This window comes from Furipterus horrens, unplaced genomic scaffold (genome assembly GCF_987537825.1).
Source record: "Furipterus horrens unplaced genomic scaffold, mFurHor1.1.pri manual_scaffold_4, whole genome shotgun sequence".
Classification (NCBI taxonomy): Eukaryota; Metazoa; Chordata; class Mammalia; order Chiroptera; family Furipteridae; genus Furipterus; species Furipterus horrens.
This window is the reverse complement of record NW_028327174.1, coordinates 77,590,809-77,618,319: the sequence shown is the minus strand read 5'-3', so window position 1 is coordinate 77,618,319 and position 27,511 is coordinate 77,590,809. Positions and strand designations below refer to the sequence as shown.

At 34.0% G+C, this 27,511-nt stretch overlaps 1 protein-coding gene and 1 long non-coding RNA gene across 3 annotated transcripts in view; one reads left to right on the top strand and one right to left on the bottom strand.

Annotated features, from left to right (window-relative positions):
* PTPRQ (protein tyrosine phosphatase receptor type Q) overlaps positions 1–27,511 on the bottom strand; it is a 198,413-nt gene that overhangs the window by 71,865 nt on the left and 99,037 nt on the right. For both annotated transcript variants that reach the window (XM_090273667.1, XM_090273668.1), the window contains exons 26-27: positions 17,034–17,357; positions 403–524 (exon numbers count right to left, since the gene is read on the bottom strand). In XM_090273667.1, coding sequence (XP_090129793.1) covers positions 403–524; positions 17,034–17,357 — 446 coding nt within the window. The remainder of the gene's footprint in view (positions 1–402; positions 525–17,033; positions 17,358–27,511) is intronic.
* On the top strand, positions 13,574–26,164 carry LOC150012262 (uncharacterized). Its single transcript, XR_016510514.1, has 3 exons — positions 13,574–13,625; positions 23,085–23,195; positions 26,001–26,164. It is a non-coding gene; the product is annotated as an uncharacterized LOC150012262 (long non-coding RNA).

Sequence of the window (27,511 nt, the reverse complement as noted above, 5' to 3'; positions counted from 1 at the left end):
ACTTTACAGATGGGGACACTGAAACACAGGTTAAGTAAGTTGTCTAAGGTCTACTTGAGGTAGGATTAAAATGCAAATAGTTTTGCTCCAAAACTGAACTCTTTTTTTTTTTCTAATTAACTTTATTGGGGTGACAATGATTAATAAGATTCTATAGGTTTCAACTATACAATCTTATGATACATCATCTGTATATTGCATTGTGTGCCCACCACACAAAGTAAAACCTTCTCTGTCTCCATATATTTGACCCCCTTTACCCTTTAGTAGCCTCTCACCCCCCTTCCCTCTGGTAACAACCATACTGTTGTCTGTGTCTGTTAGTTTTTGCTTGTTTGTTTTCCTTGTTTGTTCATTTCCATGCTCTATACTGCCTTTTACAGAAGGTGAAACAAGGCTTACCGATTCGACATCTATCAGATAGAATGTTGGTCCGGTAATGATAGCAGGTTCACTCCAGCTGATGTTGATGCTAAAAGGTGATGTTGCTACTACATACACATTTTCAGGAGGGCCATCTGGAGCTATAAAAATAGAAATTTATTTACTTATCTACATCTTATTTAGTATTTGCTACAGTACAATAATAGAAAAGATCATGAAAAATGGATAGCCATAATGAATTAAGTATACATTACTTTATAGCTCACAACATGCTTAAGTGTTGGCAAATAAAAACATAATTCCTTTCAAAATTACTATACATAAAGAACTTCAATAGAAGAAATTAATGTTCATAAGTATATTATTTTTAACTCAAAATAATATTGAGAAGAAAGCTTTACTATTGCTAAAATAATTTTTTTTTAATTCTAAAATAGGTAGCCTAACAATGGTGTTTTAAGAAAACTTGCAAAACATATTTGACTACAGAAAAGTGAAACTGATGCAAGGTATTAGATTCAAAATATTGTCATATGATGTAAGTTGAGTTGGTTTTATTATTTTCACTGAGGGAGTAGCCTAGTAAATAAGTTATACACTGATCTTATTACAGATGTAAACATTTGTTGTATTCATTATGATTATAAACAAATTATTTAATTTATTCTACTTTTATTATTGTTTTTTCATCAAGAGTGCAAGATAAGAGCTAATATTTTGATATTTTAAGGAACGGGCTAATAAAAACTATTGTGTAAGTTTTTTTTAATTGAACTCATTGAGGTAACATGAGTTAGTAAGATCATACAGGTTTCAAGTGTACACTTCTATAATACATGATTTATGTATTGTATTGTGTGCCCACTACTCAGTCAGCTCATCTTCCGCCAGTCAGAAGCAACTAAAAAACATATGATTTCACTTATATGTGGGATGTAAGTTTTAAATTTGTGAAGCCACTAGGTGTTAGAAGGCTTTATAGAATGTTAAGAAGTATATACTCTCAGTTAATTGGCATAGACTTGGCCTAGGAATGCAGTTGTATGCATCTCTATCCTTTGGTCCTTAGTCAATTCTAGAGACATTAACTATTGAGAAATAAGTATTTCCCAAAATTTTTATTTTTTAAATTTACATAAGCAAGCATTATTGGACAAATATTATTCCAAAGATCCTGAAAAGGTGCAGAGAAGAAGATAAAATACTCCTTTCCTCAAGTAATTTTTAAAACGAAGAAGTTGTGTGATCTTGGTCAAACAACAAAATTTCTGGGTCTCAGTTTCCTCCTCACATGCATACTTTAAAGTGTTTTTAAAAGAAATGTGAGGATAAAACATGTGAAACTGGTCAGTTTAGTGTTTGGCCCATCATTGTCAATTGATACAATATATTATAATAAAGGCCAAAGTAAAGATAAGGACTAATTAGAAATGCAAATAATCTATGAGAGAGCAAAGGGCAAAGCGCTGAATACAGATGAGGCAGGAAGTCAAGGTAAATAGCACAGAGGAGGTGAGACTTGACCAGGTTTTGAAAGATGAGAAGAATTTCAATAATCAGAAGAGCAGGTTCAGGGACACTTCCGTAGGAAGAGAATCATAAGCAAAGTCACAAAGACATAAACAACAGGGTCTACAGACAAGATAGAATTTTGTTACTGTAGAATTGCTTTCTTTGATAATCTTATGTTTATTATTTTGTATATTAAAAAATATTACTCTAGGAAGGGGTCCAAACACTTCACCAGACAGTCAAAGGAATTCATGATAAAGACATGAGTCGGAATCCCTAAATCAAAGAATAGAGATATCACAAAAAGACCATTGTTCATGGAGAAATACAGTAGAGAAAAAGCTTCAAATAGTAATTTGGAAACTAAGTTAGGGCACACTTGATTATTATGTTAAGGAATTTGAAGTTCATTCTTTAAACAATGGAATGCCACTGAAGGTTTTTGACAAAGGTAAGTGCTCTGAAGCATTGACTCTATATAGGCTACTTCCAAAACAACAGGGGAGATATGATGAAACCCTAACTTAGGACAGTGACAGCAGATATTGATAGGAGGATATGAATCTTAGAGTCATTTAGAAAATTGAAAAAGAACTTAGAAGCTCATTAGATGTGCACACAAACTGAGAAGTAGTAAAAGGTAATTCTAGTATTAATAGTGGGAGAATGCTGATAGAATTCACAACAGCACACTGAGAAACAGATACTGGTTTTTGTTAAGGGTGAGATTATGGAAAATGATAAATTTGGACTTGGACTTGCTGAATCTGAGAAACTCATGAAAACTGAAGTGCTTACCTGGCAATTAGAAAGATGAGTCTAAAACTAGGAAGACATGATGGAAAAGGTTGTTGTTTTTTTAATTTCAGATAATTCCTTACAAATTGGGATAGTATAAATATGGCAAGTATATCTAGTATATGCGATTCCCATATTCTGAAGAGAGCTTAAAGATTTATTTCAATACCAGATAGGTATTTAAGATGTTAATAGTAGTGACAATCTTCAGCTAGTTATATATGAATTATTGGTACAAAAATATTTTTAAGAGATTATATAAAATATTTTAATAACATTGAACTATTTTAATAATAGTACTCAAATGTTACTATAGAGCAGTGATTTTCAACAAGTGTGCTGCAAGAGACACAATGCTGTGTCATGAGAATTTTTAAAACATGCAATATCTGACTATTTAGTCAGGGGCAATGACTTCTTTTCCCTTAGATTGTCAAATAAAAAAAATTGATAACAGCCAATACAACAATAGCTGTCCAGTGTGAATGAATCAAAGTTGTACCTATTTTTGGTCAGATCAGCAAAAAGTATACTTGAGTGTGCTACAGAATTTTGATAACTGGTTTATGTGTGCCATGACATAAAAAAGGTTGAAAATTGCTGCTACAGAGGTATCTAGCAAATATGCATGAGGAAATTTTTGTGGGAAAATGTCTTTGGGTTGCCAAACATGTCCTTCCTACTTATATCTCTTCTGATCTTTGGGTAATACTTTGAACAGTGACTCAGAGATCCAGTCCAAACAGCCCAGGGAAGCATCCAGAGGATGCTCCCAAATTCAAAGAGTTGATGAGCCTAGGGGTGCTAATAATGATGACAGAATTGGTTCTGATAACTATAGTGGAAAAGATCACAGAATCTGAATATCCTGATATCTTCAGTCTTATTACTTCTGGCTGTATGAAAACTGACTTAAATTGTAGCATATTTTGTTGAGGTTATTATGCATAATAAATGAGTGATGAGAACTGTCCCTCACCAGCATCATTAATCGCATTTTGGTGTCCTCACAGAATAATGCACTCTATTTTCAAGAGTGGCAACCCTTTTCCTTTTCAAACTTATTCCTTAGAAATGTTATGCTCACCTTCTCCTTAACAAAGAGTAGCTCTGAATCTTTTTGTTCAAAATGTTAAATGAGTGGATGAGCTTCTGGATCCAGTACAACATTACTGATAACTATTACATACTCCCTCATGGAGAAAATTGCTTTGAAAAATATAAAATGTTTTGTGGGTTTCTTTTTTTTTTTTTTGTGGGTTTCAATGGCCTATCTTCTTCTTGCTTTTTTTTTAATCCTTACTTGAGGACATGCTGATTTTAGAGATAGAGAAATGGAGAGAGATGGAAAGGGAGAGAAACATCAGGAGAGAAACATTGATTGGTTGCTTCTCCTATGTGCCCCAACCCCAACCGTGGATGGAACTGCAATGCAGGCATGTGCCCTGACCCGTGGCCTTTTTGTTTTACAGGATGATGCTACAGTGAGTCACAGGGGCCAGGGTTCTATGGCCTATCTTCTGCCTTTGACTATGTCAAAGAGAATTGGCCAGATGTTAAGTATAAATTTATTAGGCCCCTTGATTATTAATGTTTTTGCAAAACCTGCCCTGTAGTTCTGTAAGAACTATTGTCAGCGAAAAAATTTTATGACAGCCCACACATTTCAAGTGGTATAATGAAAATATTTTTGGCTTCCCTTCTCTTTATTTATACCCATATGTTCTGTTGGCTTTTAGATGAAATTTATGTATTCATCCAACAAATATTTATTGAGCACCTGATATGCTCCCAGCACTAAGAAAACACAGCCCACAGATGTGATCAAGGGAGGCGTGGACCTATCCATACAGAGCTTCTAGTACGTAATGGCTCTTCTTCACTCTACAACTGTTTAGGGAACACCTAGTACATGCTAGGGACTTTTGAGGTGCGCTGGATATAGAGACAAGAAGCAAAAAGACAAGGATTATGGAACCTGAATTTCAGTGGAGGGAGACAAATAATTTCTTAGTATAAAAATTTGGATAAATACACGAGTAAAAAATATACTATGGGAAGAAGTATATATACCATGGCAAAAAATGAAGCAATATAATGAGAATGGGGTAGCTGATGGGAGTTACTATGTTAAATATGGTGGTCATGAATGCCTCTCTAAGCAGATGACATTTAAATAAAGATTTGAAAGAGGTAAGGAAGCATGGGGATTTGTGAAAGAATAGTGTCACAGGGATGAAAATGAATAGCGCAAAGACTCTGAGACAGGACTGTGCCTGGTATGTTCTAGGAATAACAAGGACTCCAGTGAGTCTGAAGTAAAGTAAGTCAGAATGAAAGCTAGAGAGGAAAAGGGGGCCAAGTTGTGTACGGCTTTGAGATCACTGCTTAGGTCTTTGTATGAACTGTTATCATGGGGGCGGGGTGAGAAATGCCATAGTTTATTTTCATGAACTAGAAGGCACCTCTAGAGATTTTAGTACTTGGTATTTAACTCATAGCAAAAAGATGGGTCAAAATGAATTAGGTCAGAAGAGGGTAGACTATCTCTAGAATCTACTTGATTCATGTACCTCTATAAAGTATGCCTCTCAATGAGGTCAGGACAACACTTTTAAACCTAACTCATTCTAACAGGCAGATGGGGTGGTTGGTACATTTTTGTTGCCCAGACATCACAAACAGCTTATTGATCATTTCCAGTGGATAAAAAAATTGATAAGATTTTTTCTATGACCATGTTGATGGTAGCTTGAGGTTGGAAATATTTCCAGGGAAATATGCCCATGTCTTCTCTGCTCTATAATGTGGTCTCAGTTAAGGACAGATCCAAAGCCATTCCCCAAGGAAAACCTTGGCTGGTCTTGCAAATATGAGTTGAGGCCAGCTCAGAAAGCAGTATGATGCCTCGCTTCAACTTCTAGTCTTTCACAGTAAAATGTCAACCCTGTAATCATTTTTTTACCACCAGCAAATCAAAGCCCTCGTCAGGGAGAGTCTGCTACCTCAAGCAGAGATGGGAAAATAATGACATTCAAATAATTCATGGCACACAGTAACCACTTATACTACTGAACATTTTAAGGTCTATACAGTAATCAATCATTATGAAAAGGCAAAGTATTTAGCCCCATGCTGAGATGTGCTTTAATGCCAGTTCTTGAACTTTTCCTAGTTTCTTTCTTTCTTTTTACAAAACAATCACTCTAAACATTTGCATTTTTCAGTAAACTTGATGAAATTGCCTGTTTTGTTACAAAGTGTTCTTTGTTGAATCCTTTGTGAAAACTTTCTCTTAGAATGTATTATACAATTTGTATACTTGAAGGATTAGAATATGATGAAATAACTATTGAATCTAAACTCAAAAATAAAAGCAAACACATACATAATTGAATTGATATATGAATATATACATGTAATAAATAACAATATATATTCCATCTGAACAAAGCAAAAAAAATGATCATTTGATTAATTCATAGACTATTTGAGACAAATATTTAGAATACCATATGCTCAAGTCTATTATAAAACAGTATTTAATTATTTTAGTATTGTCTAAATATTATAGTATACTTCTAAGTATATAAAAATTTCAAGTTTCTTTTGGGTAATTTTCTCTTGGAATTTATCTAAATTCCAAAATATCTAACAAAATATATCCAGTATTATTTCTTTTATCACAGTATATAGTAAGTTACTATTAGATTCACATAAGGGGAATGAATACAAAATTACAATTATGATTGTCAAAGATCAAAATAAAAGAAGCTGATGGCAATAAAGGTACTGGAGTTGAAAAATGCCAGTTTAAAAGCTTACTAACTTGTAAGCCTCCTTGGGAGACTTTGTTTCTCTCCCCATAAACTGTCACATTCTGATTTAAGATTGTTTGTGAAATGAATCTAGTCAGTAATGGGCCAAGATATCACTATACCCCTTCTCTTATAAATCACAGCAATTTACTCAGTAGGAATGATCTATCCTTATTCTCTCATTCCCCATAATCCAATCACTTCCTCTCATAAGCACTTTCCCCTGGTTTTCACAATAATGCATTTTCTGTAACTAACAACCATCATTTCCTGATTATCATGCTTCTATCCTTGCACAGGAATGTGGGTCTTATGTGGGTCAGGGTCATCTTTCCCATCCATCTGTGTCCCCATGCTAAGTGTGTTAGCTGAAAGGTGAGTCTGGACAGACCATCATTTTGCCTAGTCCATATAAAAGTTTGAATGCTCCCAAGTCTGTGCCACTTTGATTAAGAACCATCAAATTTTGGTGTGTCTAATACTACACTTTCAGAATAAGCACATTCAAAGACTTATTAGTGACTTTGCCTTCTGCAGATCTCTGTAAATTTAATTTAATGATGAAAACTGTTGTAGAAAATACTCTATGGTTTTTAGTGCATCCAGCTAGAGTGACTTTCCTACAAAAATAAACATAAATGAATAAAAGATTTGAAAGCACCTCAAAGCACAGAAAACCTTGAGTTCTGTACACAAATAATTTAAATGATCTGTACAGCTATTTAAATTTAAGTTCAGTTTGAAGTTTATTTAAAAACCTACCCTTTAGAGTGTTTTAGTTTCAGAATTTGGTATATGGGACCACCAAATGGAGAATCTCGTTTTTTCTCTGTTATACAAATATTAGTGACCTCTAGAATTGTAAGTTGGCTTTGATTCAGCACACCTGGAAGAATGTGCTTTGAGTTTTATTTTTTATTGTTTTAAAATTTTTATTTTTAAAAGTATTTTATTGTTATTCTATTACAGTTGTCCCAATTTTTTCCCTTTTGCCCTCCTCTGCCCATCCCCACCCCCCACTCTCACAGTCAATCCCCACCCAGTTAGTTGTCCATGTCTATGGGTCATTCCTACATGTTCTTTAACTAGTCCCTTCTCCTTCTTTCCGCCAGTATCCCCCTCTCCTCTCCCCTCTGGTCACTTTGAGTTTTAGAAGTTTCTCAGGACTAAAGTTGTAGGTGGGTAGTCTGGGTGTATTTCATATGTCTTACATAAGTCAGGATGGCAAGGACCCTAAAGAAGTTGAGTGATTAAATTGACCATATTTATGCAGGCCAAGAACATCTTAGGACATATCCCACTGATTTTAATACTGCAGTAAATGACTTTCCTTCCCTGGTGTTAGATGTTTTCTTAGAACTCAGTAATTTCACTGTCCAGCAAAGGATACTGTTGTTGTATTAAATATCTCCTACTGTTTTACAAGTCTTTAATTTTGTATTATAGTTATATTTTCCAACAGCAAAATGGTATCACAAAGGGCGAATATTAAAAGCTCGAGAATCGTTCTGATTAGTCTCCTTGATAAGTACTGGGGATGATTACTGGACATCCACAGCATTAGACTTCACTGTGTGACTTTTTCTGATGCTTAATTAGTAGTTTTCCAACTCATTTCAGACTGGCTTACGGCAAAAGAAAAAAATATAAAGTACAAAAAAAACTTGCCACTTCCAATACTAGCTATGCCAGGTAAGATTGACATTTTTCTCATATTAGTACCATTATTTTTAGAATCAGGTAACATCATTTTAGGAATGCATCATGTTTATAAAACAACTTTCTACAACAGTGGTTATTAAAATGTTATCTCCAGACCAACAGCAACAATGTTACCTAGGAAGTTATTAGAAAAGGAAATTCTGAGGCCACACCACTGACCCCTGCCCCTGTGATGACTCTAATGCCGGTTGTACCAGTTTAGGAACCAGCAGGCAAGCAGTTCCAAGACCCTAACATCAAGTTCCCACTGCCCCACCGGTCCTTCCTCGCCAGCACAAGCCACACTTTACCACTGAGAGGCCCGACACCTTTTAGATGCAGGGCCTCACTGTCCCCTGGCCTGCCCAAATAAACTCCTTGGGAAAAAAAATAGAACCACTTCTCTACAACATCAATATACCATTTGAAAAAGTAGTGTCATTGTTCTTCAGATTAGGTGAGCAATTGTAATAAGGCTGGAAAGGGGAATTCAATCACTACTCTGTGAAGGCTAGGGAAGCAGTGGGGGTGGGGGTGGGGGTGGGGGGAAGCTAGCGATAGACATGGAAACATGCATCCAGCCAACTGACACTCCACAGACTGGTCTCCGACCTGTCATTTATTTTAATTCCCAATAAACTAAAAGAGGTTTTCCCTACCACCACTCCCTCCCTGTAACAAAGTTTCTAAAGTGATAACAGATCAACATGTTTTATAAGTACATAAGAAAACATCATTAGCTCTCTCTTGATGCTCTGTGTTGGAACAACCTGGAGGGAGTGTTAGGGCCAGGGTAAATGTTGCCATTTTGTCCACCTATTCATTGTATAGGGTAAACTAAGGGTAAAATAAAAAATAAAAAAAGAAACCAAAAGTCTAGTTTAAGGTTATGTGCGTTAAGGAAAGTCTCATCCAATTTGTTAGGGAATGGAGATAGTTGGATTATTTACTAGAAGCTTATACAGTACCTCCAGGTCTTTCTTAGTCTGAGTTGTCAAAGCTAATAATATCACATAGTGCTACAGTAGTCCCTCTCCATATCACAGTTCACTTATCGCAGCCTCACTGTATCACGGGATTTTTAAAAATATTATATTTAATTATTTATCATGGACTTTTCGCTATATCGTGGGATTTTGAGGTACTGTATATGTATGTTGTTAAAGTTATGTAGGTTTAAGAGTGTAGAATATATTTAAGAACATAAGTAGTGTTTATAAAAGTGTGGAAAAGGCTAATAAGGGAGTGGGAAAGGTTAATAAGGGACTGGGAATGGTTTATAAGTGTGTGGGAAGGGTTTATAAAGCCCTAAAATATATATAAATACTAAAATAAATGTAAGGTTCCTATTTCGCAGATTTTCACCTATCGCAGGGGGGACTAGAATGTAACACCCGCGATAAGTGAGGGAATACTGTAATCCTTAAAATTTCCTCCGTTTAGTTTTTAGTACTTTTGCTGAAAAAGAAAATCCATTTGTTTATGCAAATGGGATTTCAAAATATTTTTATTTATAGTCTGGAAAAGTTGCTTAACAATCTTGCTTTTGCTTTTTTTACATTAAATAGAGAGCTGAATGCTTTATTAAACAGTTTAATTTTAAGTGTTTACTATAATTTACTTTGCATTATGATTTCACCTGAATATCTCCTCTCTGTAATCCTACTTGGTACCCCTTCACCTCTTAGTATTTTCATACCACCATGAGGCTTTGCCCAAGTCCTAGTCACAGCCTAAGACCACAGGCTCTACCCTAGAAATGAATGAGGTTCATGAATGAGTCAAAATGTGCAAAGTTCTTAGACTAGTACCAGCATATAGTAAACACTTGATAAGCTTGGCTATTGTTATTATTCTTAACTATCCAGCCAAAGGGTTCTCAATTCAGTTACTGGACCCAATCAGAAAGTACTTTAAACCACCAGGCATATAACTCCTATGGTCTCTTCAGAATGAGGATTTTCCCATAGTCAAATTAAAATTCTCTCTAATTCCTTAGTAAATGTAGAAGAAAATAGAGCTGAATTTTTGTTGACCCAGAGCTTAGTGTTGAGTCAGACCTGAACTGAGCTCATTGGCCAGAAACACAAAGAAGTAAGCCTAATTCACACGTCTTTCTAAACCAAGAGAAATAAGAGTTTCAGAAGAGTCAAAATAAGATTCAAGTCAACGTGAGATTTGAAGTTTGAGATGAGAAAATGAGAGAATTCATTTGAATTCTTTAATGATAAAATGCAGCTAGCTATATTAGGGAAAATATATTTTTCTCTTTTTTCCTTAGGATAATCAAGTTTTCTATGATATTGATTTAAAAATATAATATAATGATAATTCTTAGAATTTCCTTTGATTTTAAGTGATTTCACTGAAAAATACATTCTATGTGCTAGTGTAATGGTGTTTCAAAATATATTTTTATTTAATTCTGGAAAACATTTAATAACCTGGAAATAGCTCTTTAGAATTAAATATATAGTTGAAATCTTTATTAAATACTTTAATTTTATATGTCTATGTTATGTCATATAAATTATGGTTTCATCCAAATATGTTCTCCTTGTAATCACACTTAGCAGCTCAAAGTTAGACATTGTTCTCCTTTGCTTTCTTCATGGACTATCAACCTATTAGGATTCAGCTTGCTATACAAAGGCATTAAGAGTTTATCCTCTCAGTTAATTCTTTAAATACTGTTAATACCTCAACTTATTTAAATAGGTTTTTACTATTTTCATTTATTGCTTAAAATCCTTCTTTACTGCATACGTATTTTTCCTATGTTCAGTAATTCATACTTCTTATATTAATGAAAAAGGAAATAAAAAATATTAACTACATAAAATAAACTATTTTTTTTGTGAAATAAAAGAAGCTGAACATGTCAGACATAAAAAAAAATCTTAATTTTGGTAATAACCATGCAAGTATTTAGAAGATACGCTAGAGGGGAAAAATGATGCAAATTAGTATGAACTATTTTGCAATATGGAGAAGACTGACATTGAAATACTTTCACATTCAAGTCAAATGCCTTCTTCACGTCCAAATGCTGAATTCATTCAGTCTCTATTATTGAGCAGGCATGAAGGGTAGAAACATACATCAGACATGGTCACCTGGTCACCACCACTTTAAGGAGCTCAGAGTTCCACAAAAGAGAGAGAAATAAACAATTATGACACTATACAATGAGTACTTTAGAAACAAGTTTTGGAAAATGGAAGTGGGAACAGGAATTTATTAGATGGCTGCTCTGCAATGAAAGGACAGTAAGAGGAAACAATCAAAGATTCTGGAGCACAAAGAAGTAAGATATGTATAGGGAATATAAGCAAAATCATAAAGGACCTTATGTAGCATACTCGTTTGATTTTTACAGAACAGAAAAATAGAAAATGATAAATGATTTTAAGCAGAGTAATAGCATGGTCCTATAGGTGTATTCCAAAGCTCAGTTCAGGTGCAGGGGTGTAGATAAAATGGGAACTGAAAGATCATTTAGAAATCTTTTGTAATAATCTAAGAGATGAATTTTAAGGGTCATATTTAGAGACCCTTAAGAGAAAAAATAAATAAATCCAAGAAGTATTTAGAAAGAAAATTCAGTAGGACTCAGATATGGACTTGGTGGTGAGGGTTGCTAGAAAGAATGAAAAATGATCCCTAGATTGCTCATTTCAGCAGTTAGAGGAGTAATGGTACAAAACACTGAGACAGGGAACACACGGGGAAAGGTTTGGAACCGGGAAGGGCATGGTAATATGGGGTGTGAGATGTTGGTGGAAACCATAGTAGTCATATTAGTAACTCAATCTATAGGTCTAGAAAAGAGAGATGTTCTCTTGAATTACACATTGGGAGCCTCAGGCAACTAGCTTAGAAGACTTTCAACAGCATCTAACTAATCTCATCATATCTAGAATAAATTATATCCACTTCCTCTAGCAGCAGCAAGATAGAGAGTATTCTGAAAATGCACTTAAGCAAATGGGGTCCTTTATGTCTTGGACTCTATTTTTCTATTCATTTATGGCTAACATCTCTCTTTAACATTATATAATTGCTTGTTTATAGAAAGGGTAATATCTACCTCTGCTATAATACCATTCAGCACATTAGAAGTGCACTACACTGTAAAGAAAATATTGAATAACTCATGAACAATTTCTTATTTTAAAAAAACGTTAAGGCATACTTTGCCCTCTATTTCATTCTTCTTTTTAGATCATAGAGTTGCATTCCTTGGAATCTTCTTTGATGAGGCATGTTTTGTTGAATTTTTTTTTTAACCTAACAGATGTTTGGGTAGTTAAAATTCCTCATGAGTATGGTATCCTGTGGTTTTCACAACCTAAGTGCTACCCCAGGAATTTTCCTTTCTTGCTGTTTTCCAGGCCTGGTGGTCCATAGGAGATGCACATTATGAGAGTCCCATTTAATTCCATACTAATTTCACATCCACACTCTTTTCAAGTTGTATATTTCCTTAACATTATAAGTACCTATTGTGCACCACAGAGATACTTAGCAGTCTCTGTTCCTTCCCCACCCCCAATTCAAATTGCTTTTGAGTATAGGGATTATCAGAAAAATAAAAGATTCGTAAAATGATCTGCAAGATTTTAATGTTTCAAATGAAATGTTTCTGCTATTTGTAATGTTTGTGCTTATTTGTATTTTTATACACTCAGCATGAAGTATAGAGTTATGGCTATTACACAGATGACTTACGGAGAATAGCAATTTGGCTTCAATTATCTAGATCAGGGTATGTGGGAGAAAGAAATGTTAGCTTGTGTTGGGTGGATATTGTTTTTTGTTTTGTTTTGTTTTTTTTATTCACTCTAGTGTACAGTGGTAGATTCAGATTCAGGAAATAACCCAATTTAATTCTCAGCTTGCATTCTAATTTTGCGCCCTGAATTTTTAATTTGGATTTTCTTCTTTACTATCTCAGAGAGAGGAAATACAACATATTTTCTAATTCTACACCCCATTTTAGAATATTTTAAAATAATATTTATTGTACCAACTTAGTGGTTTTTCATTTGAGTTATTCAAAGTGAATAATTTGATATCAAACTAGCCATCAATTGCTAGCTCCTTATCAAGAAGCTGCAGGTTTTGATAAGTGGTTATGTTTTACTAAGAGCTTAGACATAACCTGAAGCCATAAGAATAAAATGCACATATCTGAAATAGGAATTTTATACCAATGTCTTCTTGTTTTGTCTTTTATATTATTCAGAAAAGTTGTTCACTTTCATAATTTTATCTTCTCATTTTATGAAAAAACAATTTTTTGACTCAATGATAGGTAATCTAAAATTTACTAATTTTTTTTTCATCCACATTATTTCTTAGGTTTTCAAATTGTCTACACTATCCATATTTGGTCTTCAGAATCAACATGTAAGTATTACTTACTTTTAATTTGAAAAACATTACTGCTTCAAGACTTTTGTAGCTTGACTGTTCTAATTTCTTTTATTCTTATTCCGTATTTTAGTTCACCATATATATTATCTTGCAATAATATATGCAGTGTCTTTCTTTTGTTTTTTTAAGAGGGGAAGGGAGGGAGATAGAGAGGGAGAGAAACACCAATGTGAAAGATAAACATTGATCAGTTACCTCTCGTATGTACCCCAACCAGGGGACTGAACCCGCAACCCAAGCATGTGCCCTGACCGGCAATCGAACCCATGACCTTTCAGTTTATGGGTCAACACTCCAACCAAGTGAGCTACACCGACCAGGGCATCTGTCTTTTATGTCAAATGTAATCTCAGATGATCTCTACTTGGCCTAATATAATAAATATAAAACTTTTTTACTGTACAATTAAGAAATTCAAATACTAACATTAGAAAAATATCCCCTCAATTCCTGAAACTACAGGAACAGCAACCAATTCATTCTCCTGCTTACATACTTAAAAGTAATTTACTCTTCTCACCTACATATGAATACTCAGATAAAAAGCTAGTAAGTTTGAAAACACTAAGAATAATTATACATATTATTACAAATTCTGAAATACAGGGTGGGACAAAAGTATGTTTACAGTTATTTATATGGAAAATAATACTCACAACCATAAACTTACTTTTGCCACACCTTGTATATAAATCTTTTCATTTTACTGAATTGCAGTGGAATAAAGGCAAATTTTCAAGTATCCCCTGACAATAAATTTTTTAAAAATTCTATTTTATTGATAACAGTAGAAAACCAGCTCTCAAGGATAAAGAAAAGAAAGGGGGAATAAGAGTAGCATAGTAAAATCTACTAAAGGTAAATTTCTTTATGCTCAAGGTATTCTGTGGTGGTAAATTAAAATTGTGGCAGTGAGATACTAGATTCAGAGAGAAGAAAAACTCCAGATAAAAATCAAACTGGTACTCCATAAGAAAGTCCCTTTGTAGACGGATTAGTCAAGTAAAGGCTTGGAAGTTGGGGTGAGGAAAAACCAAGATTACTCTCTCCATTGCACCAAGAACAAAACAAACAAACAAATCACCAAATGCAAAGAGAAGACATCTTCGTAAAGCAAGGAAAATAATGTTAATTTTTTTACAAAAAGCTCATGTTGATTGTGAAATAATCTACCATTATTCCTTTAAACCAGAACGAGCAAAATGGAGTAGTAGGCAATTGAAAATAGTCAAATTCTATTGAGTGGTTCATAGACTTCAAAGAAAGTCAGAGGTGGAGGGACCTGTATGAAAACAATGATATTCCAGTGGAAAGACTCCCTCATTTTCAGATTAAGAACATAAGATTATTTAAAAACTCAACTTCCAAGCCTCCTGTACCAGCTTCTAAATTGATCATGTTATATGTTGTTTTATGCTAACCAAAATCTTTCATCGTAGTGTCTAGGGTGGGTACTTGAAGAAATTGTGCATTTAGAAAGTCCAGTTCCTCATTCAGTGGAGAAGGGAGAAGCAGGTACTACCCAAATGAGGTGCTCATAAGGAATGAGGTGAAAACACTTAGTAGCAGCAGACAAATAATCGCAAGGTCTATTTTAACAAAAGATGAAAAATTAACTGTCCACAGGTCATGTCTGGGCTACTGATGTGCTTGGTTTGAACAACTGCGTCTTTTTAAATTGAAAAAAATTGTCACAAACCAGGAATTGAGTATTTTCACATTAAAAAAAGCTTAACTTTCCTATTTCTTTGAAAACATCAGAAGTTTTATTAGTACAGTGCATTCCCATTAACTTGCCATGGCTTCCACTACTTACAATCATCTTATATCAGCCTGCTTCTTTCATTATGATACCTGTCTGACCCCTTCAGGTAACTGCAGTTGCCCCCAGAACTTTAAAGTTTATTCATTCAGTCAATGTCCCATTTTTCTATCAAACCTGCACTAATGATTTTATTTATTCTTATTGTAAAATCCCTAGTTTTAACTGATCTGGAATCACTTAAGGCAAAGTCTGCATTATAAAAAGAGCTGGTCACAGGAAGATGGAGATGAAAGAATATTTCAGTCAAAAAGAACAGAGAGTGCCAAGGTCCAAATTCTAGAAGTTTAGTGTGTTCAGGTAACAGAAAAAATGTCCAGTGAGTGGAAGGTAAGGGTAAGTGAGAAAGTGGTTATAACAGAGGTTAGAGTGTTAGGTAAGAGCGTGGTCATATAAGGCTTTGTTCATTGTGTTAAAAATTTTTAATTTTATTCTAAAAACAATGGGAGTTCATTGGATGGCTTTAGAAAAGAAAGTGATATCATCTGATTTAGCTTGAAAAAGATCAGCATGCAAGCTTAAGAGGTCAGTGAGGTTAATATGGTAGCAGTAATGAAGGACGGGGCTAATATGGATGCAATGCAAATGGAGGGATGTGTTAGATGGCGTGGGAGATATATATCATCAGCAGAGTTGAGGAGGAAAAGAATACTTCCTTGATTTTCACTTCCTGTAACCAAATGAGTAATGGTGCACTTTAGTAAGATAGGAAAGATCAGTGGATGAGAAGGTCAGTGATTAAACCATGCTAATTTAGGAAGATATATTTGACATGCAAGCTCAGTGATATCAATTGATCAGGTAAATACATTGATCTGAGTTCTGGAGAGCAGTCAGTGCTGGAACTGTCTTAACAAATCTTTATTGGACACTTACTATACAAACTTTATGCCAGGTACTCAAGAGATGCATTTAGCAACCTAGGAAATAAAGCCTCCAGATTAAAGCTTATTTCACGGTCTAGGAAGGACTATAACAGTAACCACTTATCACTAAAAATATGTGTGTGTGTGTGTGTGTGTGTGTGTGCGCACACAGAAGCCTACAGTCACTGAAAAGATTGTAGAGCCTGGCTTCATATCCTTCAACGAGGAGGGAAAAATGAAGGCATGGACAAAGGATTCTTGATGTCAATCAGTTTAGCCTAATGATGGACACAAGAGAAGGCTGTAATGCTTTGTTGCAATTAATACTCTAGGACCTTCACACAACTCCAAAAGTTTGAAAAAAACCCTAAATGACAGAAAATGAATTTCCCACTAGGATTCATTTAAATTAAAAGTAAATATATTATTATATAAGTTAGTTTGTATACTAACTCAGTAATTTTTATGTTTAGTGATTTTACACACAATATAATTAAGTAGAAATCAACATATAAATATAGAATACAACAGAAACCAAGGTATATATGATATATAATATATACAAATGCATATATATGTGTACATATACTCATGTGTATGTATACACACACACAAGTGATTTCTATGGAAAAGCATTTAGGGAGCTTTTTCTTGAATACAAAATTATATATACAGATACAGGATAAAACTTACGGCCAGGCAGGGTTTGTGTAGATATCCAACTTGAAGCATTGCCATAGCCAGCATTGGTGCTGGCAGCCACTTGGAATCTATACCATCTAAATTTCTTTAATCCATATACTGTCTCTTCAGTTATGTCAGCTTCATAGAGGTATTGAAGGTTTTGATATTCAATACATTCTTCAGATTCCCATTCTCTGCATTTTTGATCCTGAAGCTGAGTGGTAATCTTGTAATTTTGGAAGTAACCAAAGATGATGTCAGGTCTCCTCCATGTCAATGTTGCACTAGTTGACTGAACATCAGAAAAAGCAATATTCATAGGAGCACTGGGAACTAAAAAGTAAAAAGAAAAATAAAAAGTAATTGGAATTACCAAACATTTTGTAAAGAGTAGTAAAAATGGGATTTAAAAATACTTCTTATAATGTACCTAGTAGTGTAATAAAGTGTCTAATTAAAATTGCCCTTAGGTTAATATCTACACATTTAATAAACAGAACCTGAAAGTGATGTTTTGTAGGTCAAGGGTTCAAAGGGGTATAAGACAATATCATTGTAATTATTTTTATTCCTACTTTTGCTCCCAAATTCACTTACAATATAAACTTTGGCTTCATATACAAGCAAAGGTACAAAAGAAAACTGTGTGCTCATATAATCCTATGTCCTTCCCTAGGTATGGTCACTTCCTAAGAAAGAAATTCTACATTTTGACGTCTATACAGACACAAGTGCATCTTACATATAGTAAATGTTGGTTATAAATTATTTTAAATAAACAATCCTATTAAATAAGTTAATAATTTATATAGTTAGTTGATTTTTATTTTACTTTGCATATATTCAAACTAACCAAACCCTTTCAAGACCATCATCCAGCATACTGACAGCAATACAGAGACTAAGGCATCTGTATGTCACCTATGATCACATGGTCCTACTTGGAGTCACTAGATTTCATATTAACCATTAGTTTGCTATATGCATACCATGTCCAGGCTCTGAGTCTATTTAGGGATTAAAAATACACAAGACTTATGTCTTGTTTTTAAGAAATAGCCATTTATTGTGTAAGTAATATAAGCAGGTTGTGGTTAGAAATATGAAAGAACAATGTACTAAGTGGTATGGGCACTTTCTTCAATCATGCATATATGCAGGGGCTTTTGCTCAGAAGGCTGAGAGAGTGAATAATAACAAGACTTGTATTAAAATTACATAATTCATAAAAACATGTTAATGTGCAGAATTAAAAATAAGGCAATTAATAAATAGAAAACTCATTTATTCCTAACCATGTCATATTAATTCAACTTTCAATAAATACCAAATGAACACTCAATCTGTTCCAAATACTATTGAATGCACTAGAAATGTAATGAACAAAACAAATAAAAGTCCCTACCCTCGTGCCCTTTACATTCAGGAGGTTTATATAAACTAAAAGTATAAAGAAGTATTTGCTATAATACTTTGGATGATGATTTGTGTTATGGAGAAAAAGAAGGAAGCATAGAAGGAGACAGCGTTCCAGGGATACTGAAAGTTAAAATTGAGCAGTTAAAGAAGGCCTCATTGATTAGAAGACATGAAGTTCCTGATGAAGGCGGGGGAACTAACCACATGAAAATTTTGGGGGAAAAACATTCCCAGCAGAAGAATATGCATTATTATTAAAGCCCCTAAGTTGAAACCATGCATAGTATATTTGAAGAATAACATGGAGGCTAGTGTGGCTAGTAGGAATCAAGGTCTGAGAAGAAACACAGAGGTCTATATTACATACAACATTGTAAGACATTGTGACTTTAACTTGAATGGAGAAGTAACACGTTCTAATATATGCTTTCATGAAATCACTGAAGCTACTGTGTTGAGAACAGACTAAGGGATAAGAGGGTGAAAAAAGGGAGAGTAATTAGGAGGCTGGTTTGGCTCAGTACCCTGGCTGGTTTGGCTCAGTGGATTGAGCGTCGGCCTGCGAGCTAAGTGTCGCTGGTTCGATCTTCCAGTCAGGGCACATCAGAGAAGGAAAACTCTGATTCCAAAAAACCTCCGCTGCCTTGCGGCATACCTCTTCAGGGGAAAGGCTAAGGGAGTAAACCCCGACAGAAAATCCGGAGCCGGAGTCCCTAAGGCGGTTTGACGTTGTAGTCAACACCGGCAACTCTTGCGGCGCACCTGAAGCCAAGCTGTATTGACTCCGTCTTTCCCTTGGGCCCTTCAGCTGCGAAGAGAGGGGGGGGTCTGCTGCATGGGCAACAGCAGACCCTCCATATCACCCTGCCCAGGCTCTGTAGCTTCAGCTTCACTGGAGAGGACACTCCAGCGTCATCGCAAGATGTCGATTCAACACGGGAGGAGACAGATACCGTGTCACTCCCGAGTCGGACTGCACAGCCATTCTCGGCGGTGCAGATAGACTCTTAAGAAGCTACACCATCGTCTCTCGAGACGGACGGCTGCCGACGTAATTAGGAGGCTATTGCATTATCAACACAAGAGATCATAATGGACTAGACCAGGAATGTTTTGGCAAAAATAACAGGAAGCATTAAGAGTCTAAAAATAACAGAGCTCACAGGGTTCGCTGATGTGTGATATGCAGGGTGTTAAGAGAAAGAGAGGAGTAGAAGAAAGCTCTAAGGTCTTTGGATTGAGCACAAAGAAAGATGATGTAGCTATTAACCAAGAGGGGAATGATTGCGGAAGGAGTAAGCTTTGGGGAGAAATAGTAATAATTTATTTTGAATATGTTTACTTTAAAATGACTATCAGATATTCAGAAGGAGCTATCCTCTTAATTTTTACTGAATAATTTACAGACCTATTGCTTATATATTTGCCTAAATCTGGAAAAGAAGAGAAAGTCTAATGCAATGGAAAGCAAATAGGAGATTAATGAAAGATACTGGATTTAATTGAACCAGATTCAATTACTCTGTTTTCAAATGTTAATATTTATCATCAAATATTACTGCATGAAAGCAAACAGAAACCTTTAAAGGAGCATTACAAACAGAACACTGACACGCTACTTACAATACCCTCCCTTTTCTATCTTTAGTTATGAAGAAAAACAATTAGAGAAAAGTTATTTTTTATGAAAAATTTACCTCTACAGAAATCTTAGAATTGACTCAAAAGTTTAATTCCCATAATTTAAATTCTATAGTCACTAAGTTTGAACTTAAGGCTACTTTTAAAAAAGACACATTTTCAAGATATTTTAACACAAAGCAGAAACATAGGATTGACTTGGGGTTTTAGGAAACATTTTAAGAGAAAAGGTGGCACGTGAAATGGAATTTCATTGATTATAAAGGTAGAAGTTCTAGAACAGGGGTAATGTGAGCTAAGCCAAGTTTGACCAAAGCTTATAATTCATATTGGCATAACAAGTAGAAAGACTGCACAATAGACTGGGAACGTACTGTTCAGAGGAACTTATAGAAAGCTTATCAGGGAATGGAAAGCTACCACGTCATCAGAATAAGGTGTTCAGTAGTACATTCTATCAAGTCCAGTTTGGCAATTGCACAAGAGAAAAAGGAACAAACAAACTTGGACATTTGATTTGTTGAGGAAAAAAGATGATAGCAGTAGGGAAAAATTAAAGTTTTAGATCTATTTTGGTGGTCGAATTCATATAACAGGCAAATGAATCAGATCATATAATTAGCATTTGAAAGTTTAGAAATGATCTTGATCAACTTGCCCTTTTATGTCTGACCTTTTTGCCCCTAGATACACAGGTTCTTCCAGTTTTTCAGCCAAACACTGATATAGGTGCTGATGTGATGAAATTTTGCTGCTGTAATTGAGAATCCATATAAGATAACTTTAAACTAGGGAGATATTATCTGGTGGGCCTGATTTTATAGCATGAGTCCTATAGAAGCAGGGAGTTTTCTTTGTCTAGTTATAAAAGAGAGAGCAAGGCATTTTAAGCAAGAGGCAGAATCAATGTACAAAATTTTTTTCCACTGCTGGTTTTGTAGAAGAGACCACATGAAAAAGAATTCAGAACATCTCTAGAAGCTGAGAGCAGCCCTTGGCTAAGAGCCAGCCAGGAAACTGTGACCGAGCTCAGTCCCACAAACATAAGAAACTGAATCCTGCCACAAACACATGAGCTTGGAAGGGGGCCTTAGCTCCACCTGAGAGTACAGCTGACTGACACCTTGATTTTAACTTGTGAAACTCTGAGTAGAGAATCCAGACACATGGTGCCCAGACTTCTGACCTACAAAACTGTGTGAATAAATTACTGTTGTTAAGTTATTAAGTTTGTGATAATTTGTTACATACAATAGAAAACTAATATATGACTTTCCTCTAACAAATTGACCAAGCTCTACTTATCTATCTTTTGCTTAAATATATAAAGCAAAGGGAAACTCAAAATCTTGAGGGACTTTATTTAAAAAATTTTTTCCAGATAGTTCTATTAGTTTGATCAACCTTCATTATTTTAAACTGATATCTTCCTATAAATCCTAGATCTACAGTGAAAACTCACCTTAAATAGTCCTAATACTATTTTCTCTCCACTTTACTCCAACATTTATACCAAAGATCTAATTTTGATTCTATATTCATTTCTATTAAAGAAGTTTGAACAGCTTCATATATATATGTGTGTGTGTGTGTGTGTGTGTGTGTGTATACATATATATACACACAAATGTATACTCACACAAATACAAATGTCCATTTATCTATTAGTGTCCCTGAAGGTCTAGATTAATATTTAGAATAAAGGGGGCATTTAATAAATATTTTTAAATGTATAAACAAATAGATAAGAGAGTATAACAGGGATTTGGTTTAAACAGATGGTCAGAAAAGAATTTTCTGATGAATTATAATTTAATCAGAGACCTGACAGATAAGATGTAGATTCCCAGGTGAAAAACAGCAAGATGTGTTAAGACTGAGGGAGAAATAGCATGCACATTGGAAACACTTAAAGAAGGCTGCTGGGTCCATTGGAAATAGACAGGAAGAGAGAGAACTGGAGATGTAAGACAAAATCAGATGTTGAGCCTTTTAGACCAGATTCGGGAGTTTTAGTTTTATTCTAAGTGCACTGGAAATACTTGAAAAGATTTAGATTGACCTTTCATCTGTATTAAAACCATAGACTCTTTCCCCATGAGAGCCACAGAATGTGGTCTAGACATTTCCCTTTATTTTGAGCCCGCCACCAGCACTTCTACTGTGCTTCAGTTCCTTTACCTAGCCTTTACTGAACAACTAGATGCAGGAGGAAAAGGGAAGTATTAGCTATCCAATAAACTGGAGAAGTAAAAGGGCTACTCTTTCCCTTTTTCAGCACGAAGGATGACTAGATGCTTATGGTTCTATGAGGAACTTCTTTCCACCTTAAATGTTCAGATTTTTTAAAAAGAACACTTAAATGCCAAATTTGTTGCACCGTAAAACATTTTCCTGTGGGTTAATATTGGTCCACAGACTCTAGTGTTCTCCAAAAAAGTGTTACAAGGAAGTAAAGGTCTAGATTGGATAGTATATTAACCTGACAAAGGAACAAGTTCCATGCAAGAGCTATTTTTAATCTGGTTGAAGAAAGAGTAACAAAAATGGCAGTTGCCTTCCATGTGACAAGTACAGTGAGGGACCTTGAATAGAAACCCAGTGCCTGACACACGGCGCTCACATTTGGTTATGCGATTGAATTATGCTTCATTGAAACAGTCCTTCAGTTTTCATGTAGTACAAAATTTTGTCCACACTTTTCAATCAAATGTATTGAAAACAATGAACCAGAAATAAAATCTAATCTGAACTCAAATATATAACTCATACACAATTTTTAATAAGACTACCTGAGAAGCGCTCATAAATGACCAGCAACAACCCTCATTTATATCCAGTATCTTCTCTTTTGATGACCTGTGTATTGAACCAAACTATTTCAAGGCAACTGCCCTATTGAATTACAGATACTAAAAGGATTATACTCATTTTAGCATGGAGAATCAGATTTCCATTCTTTAAGAATGACTAAAAACCTCAAACTTTTTCTATCCACAGATGGTACTAATTTGAACACATCATTCCATGTTTCCTGGAGTAATCATGCAGCTTGCTTAGATTTTGTAAACATGACTGAACTGTGATGAAGCAATCAACATTCAGTGCAAGGTATTCTGTAAATTACATTTTTATTCATAAATTATTCTTGTTGGTGAAATACTTTCATCATGGTTGAAATAAACATCTGTAGATCTATATAAGTAAAACTTGTTACAGGTTTAAATGCATGTCGGTTTTTGTGACTAGTAGATTCCATTTAAAGAATGAAAATGTGTGTAAAACGTAATTATTCTCTAAACTTCTGGATATTAGTATTAGAAGTTGCCAACTTTTATGACAGGATGCTGATAGTTTTACTAACTACTCACTGACCTAGTTATGTAAACTAAGAAGAGAAAGTTTTCTTAATTCTTTATTTATGACTATATATTTTTATCTTCAAGCACAGATGTATTCTCTTTTAAGCAAAGCAGGTGTCTAAAAATTTATATTTATAAAACACATAAAAATATTAATACAATCTTTCTTAGTTTACTAAGAATATTTTTGTCTCTACTAATTTAAAATAATACACAACCCTTTTATAAACTAAAGGACCATATATATAATTTGAGCATATATAAATAAAAGTATAGTTTACTAACACCAACACGATATGAATAAATATAGAAATAGAAATTCCTGCAAAGCTGACCACAAATTAAATTTCAGCATGCTACATATAAATTTTCCATAACTTAAAATTAATTAACAGCATTTACCAGGAATTCTCATTGAGTGGTATGGGCAATATATGTCTTTTATATATCAGGTCTTTTTCATACATATATGAAAATTAATTTACCTAATAGAAGTCAACACAAATACATGATGCCAAAAGGAAAGGTTCAATGGGAAGACAAGATGTGGGAGTTACCATTTGAAAGAACAATTGAGGATTAGTAGAAATGTGAGAGAAAAGATGTTTAAGTAGATTGAATGTGACAAGAGATAAATACAAGGAAGCAAAATGCTGGTCAAGGGCTGGAAAGTATACTAGACTGGAGAAAAGAAAGACTAAGAAAAAATAAGAAAAAGGGGGGGTCATCAATGTGATATTACTAAAAGACATTGAAAGTTTGATAGATGAGTTTAGATGACTACTATAGGCAATAAAGAACACAACAGAAATTAATCAGTAAAGTATAAATTTTAAAAAGAAAAAAAGACTGAGCCTCCATACAGGTAGTTATCAGAAAAAAGTAAACTTGATAGAAACTGGTTAGATATTGAGTACAATGCATATTACAATGATGAAAAAATAATTAGGAATAAAGCTAAATAAAATGTAAAAGACTATTTGTAAAATGTGATTATTTATTGGGCATAGAGGAAATAGGAGTACAACAAATTGAATGAACCCAGGAATTCAGTTAATAGATAAAATATATGCTGTATACTTTCTAGAAGCAAGTTATCACTTGGCTCTAAGTGTTATAGCAAATAATACCAAAAAAAATCAACATTATAAATTTCTGTGGCAATAAAGACAAATTAAATGATCAAGAAAAATGTAATAATCTCTGGTGCTGAGATCAAAGATATATTGTTTCCCCCAGAACCACATAAATAGGGTGTCAGATAATTTAATGATATCCTTACATAGAAAATATCCTTACACAAAAAATAGTAAGTATATTTAACTTAGGTCTTTCTTATATCTCTTAATGTGGATGGGCATAATAATTATCAAATATGTTTTTGTAAAACTATTTCTTCAGCGGTTCTAACTATTTAATTAAGTTTCACTTCTCCCAGGCACTCTGGCTTAATCCTTGAGATAGATTTTGGAGTAGCTGGAAGAGTATTTACCAAAATATGCTACATAAACATGATTTTAGGTAATACTACAAAGCTGAGAATATGGGTTGCCACACTTTTTAGTGTGAAAAATTAAATTATCTTACCATATTTTATTTTCATGAAAGAGAACTAAGAAAGTATCTATGAAAAAGATTTCCTAAAAAATATTTAACATGTCTGTTCCAATGCATGTATACGCAGACAGTTAGGGACCCAAAAGTTTATGGACAACAGCTATAATATTTGTTTTTAAATCAAGTATTAGTGAGCATAAAACTTACTTATAAAAATATCTCAGTAAAACTTCTGAGGAAAAAGTCTTTATTTTTCTTTCTATCTTTGTTTTTTAGGATACTACAAAGAAAACAGATTATACATGTCCTGTTTGGAGGCAAAATGAGTTTGTTTTACAGAGTCATTAGTTTGACAACTCTACATAGCAAGTTATCTCATGAGGCTATCTATCAAAAAATGACAACTTTGATTTAAAATAGTTTATATGAATCAGTTCTTAGGGGAGTAATTACATTGTAGAGTTAATTGTCTATTAAGAGCATTCCTGTAACACCTGGAAACTAAATTGAACCATTAATATTGATGAGAAAATGAGAAAGACATACTGATTTGTAGGGATTCACTTGAGGATAGATATGAATAGAAAAAATGTTACTTTATATCTTATTAACATAAATAAATAGAGATGTCGGGAAGAGAAGCTAGGTTAGCAAAAGAGGTTAGGCAAAAATTTGAGAGAAATAGGTATATATATATATAAGCTTTGAAATCATGAGGGTGAAAGAACATTTAAGAGGATTATTTATAGTATCAGAACAGCAGGTGATGAAGAACTCAGTAGTTAATGGGCAGTGAAATAAAATAGGAAAAAAATCATAAAAGTGCAAAGAAGCCAATAATGTCTGTCTGGCACACACTGATACTTAAGAAGTATGTGTTTGTGTAACAAATAAATAAGTGAACAAACTAATGGTGTTATACAAAAATTTCAAGAACAAAGTGTCACCAATGTTGACTGCGATCAAATGCCACATGAAACCATTTTTCTTTTTTCAGTACTGTGGCTGTACAGAAAACCTTAATAAAAGGTCCTGGATGAAAAGTTTGGGGAAATCTCTACAAGAAAGAAGAATTTGTATTTCTCAGAGATTTGGGGGAAGAGCAGAGAGAAAAGAGTAGAGAAGAGTCAACATGAGATGAAATGAGACAAAAAAAAAAAAAAAAAAAGGAAAAACAACCAATAGAGGCAAAAGGATCAAAGGATAAAGGGAGATCAAGACCCCTGTGAAATAAAGTAGTCAATAAAAAATCTCAAAATAGTTTTAAGAAACAAATATCTACCATTTAATTTAAGGACATGTATCTGATTGCAATGTAAACCCCCTTTTCTGTGTACTTATCACAAGATAGTCAGTAAGGCTATTGTACAAAAAGTACAGTGTGACCAGAATTGTCAGACTCATGCAAAAAATAATAATTTTGCAGAAGTAGCCAAATTCGTATCAAAACATTACAGTGCCCAAACATAATAAATTTGAAGAATCTGTTCTGATGATGCCAGAATAGTTATATCAGACTAGTTCTCTTGCAGATAATAAGTATGAATTTTGGGAAAATAAAACTATTTGGGCTTGAGGTATCAGAGAATGGGGTCTAGGAAAAAGGAAACAACAGAGGGGTTAAACCCAAATTCTGTTCTAAACTTTCCTGAAATCCTTGGCTAATCTTAACTGTACACATATAAAGAATATGACAAGGGGTGCAGTGGAAAGCAACAGATGGAAAATTGAGTAGAAATTTTAGTTGTTTCCCAATGCGGGAGTAACAGAATTTGAAAATTGATAAACAGCTCAGGCCTCATTAAAATTTCAAAAGGGCCATACATTTACTTTACTCTGTATCTCAGGATTGAAGAATTTTATCTGTAAAAAAGGATAAACCCAAAACCACACATTTATAAAGTTACCATTCACTAATTTAATAACCTTTTAGCTTAAATCCACATTCTTCAAAAGAAGATAACAAAATCCAGAGTTTCTCTAAAACATCACCAACAATATCCAATATAAGTTTAAAAATTACTCTGTAGATAGAAAAATTACTAGTGACAGGGAAATGTGACCCATAATCAAGAAGAAAAAGTGTTCAATAGAAAAAGATTACAGGATAGGTAACTCAGAAGTAGGAGTTGCAGAAATTGAATTTTAAAAAGCTATTATATTTTATTTGATATTAGCAGACAGGTAAAGACAATCAAACTAATAAAGTTCAACACCAACTTGCAGGTGTACAGGCCTTGTCAATGTCTTCCTAAGGAAGGTCAGTCTTTACCTTAACTGAGCCTGCCTGTTGTCTTTTTCTTTTCTTTATTTTTTTTCAGCTACAATAACATATCTGATAACATACCTTTGGAATATCAAAGTAATTTCCTTTTTTCCATATCTCTCAAAGCACAACCATCCAACCAGAGCAGAGTCCACAAATCCCTTTATTGTTATTATCATGCTAATTGTTAACTGTTAACTATCTTATACCCACAAATGTAAAAAAATAAAATAAAATAAAAA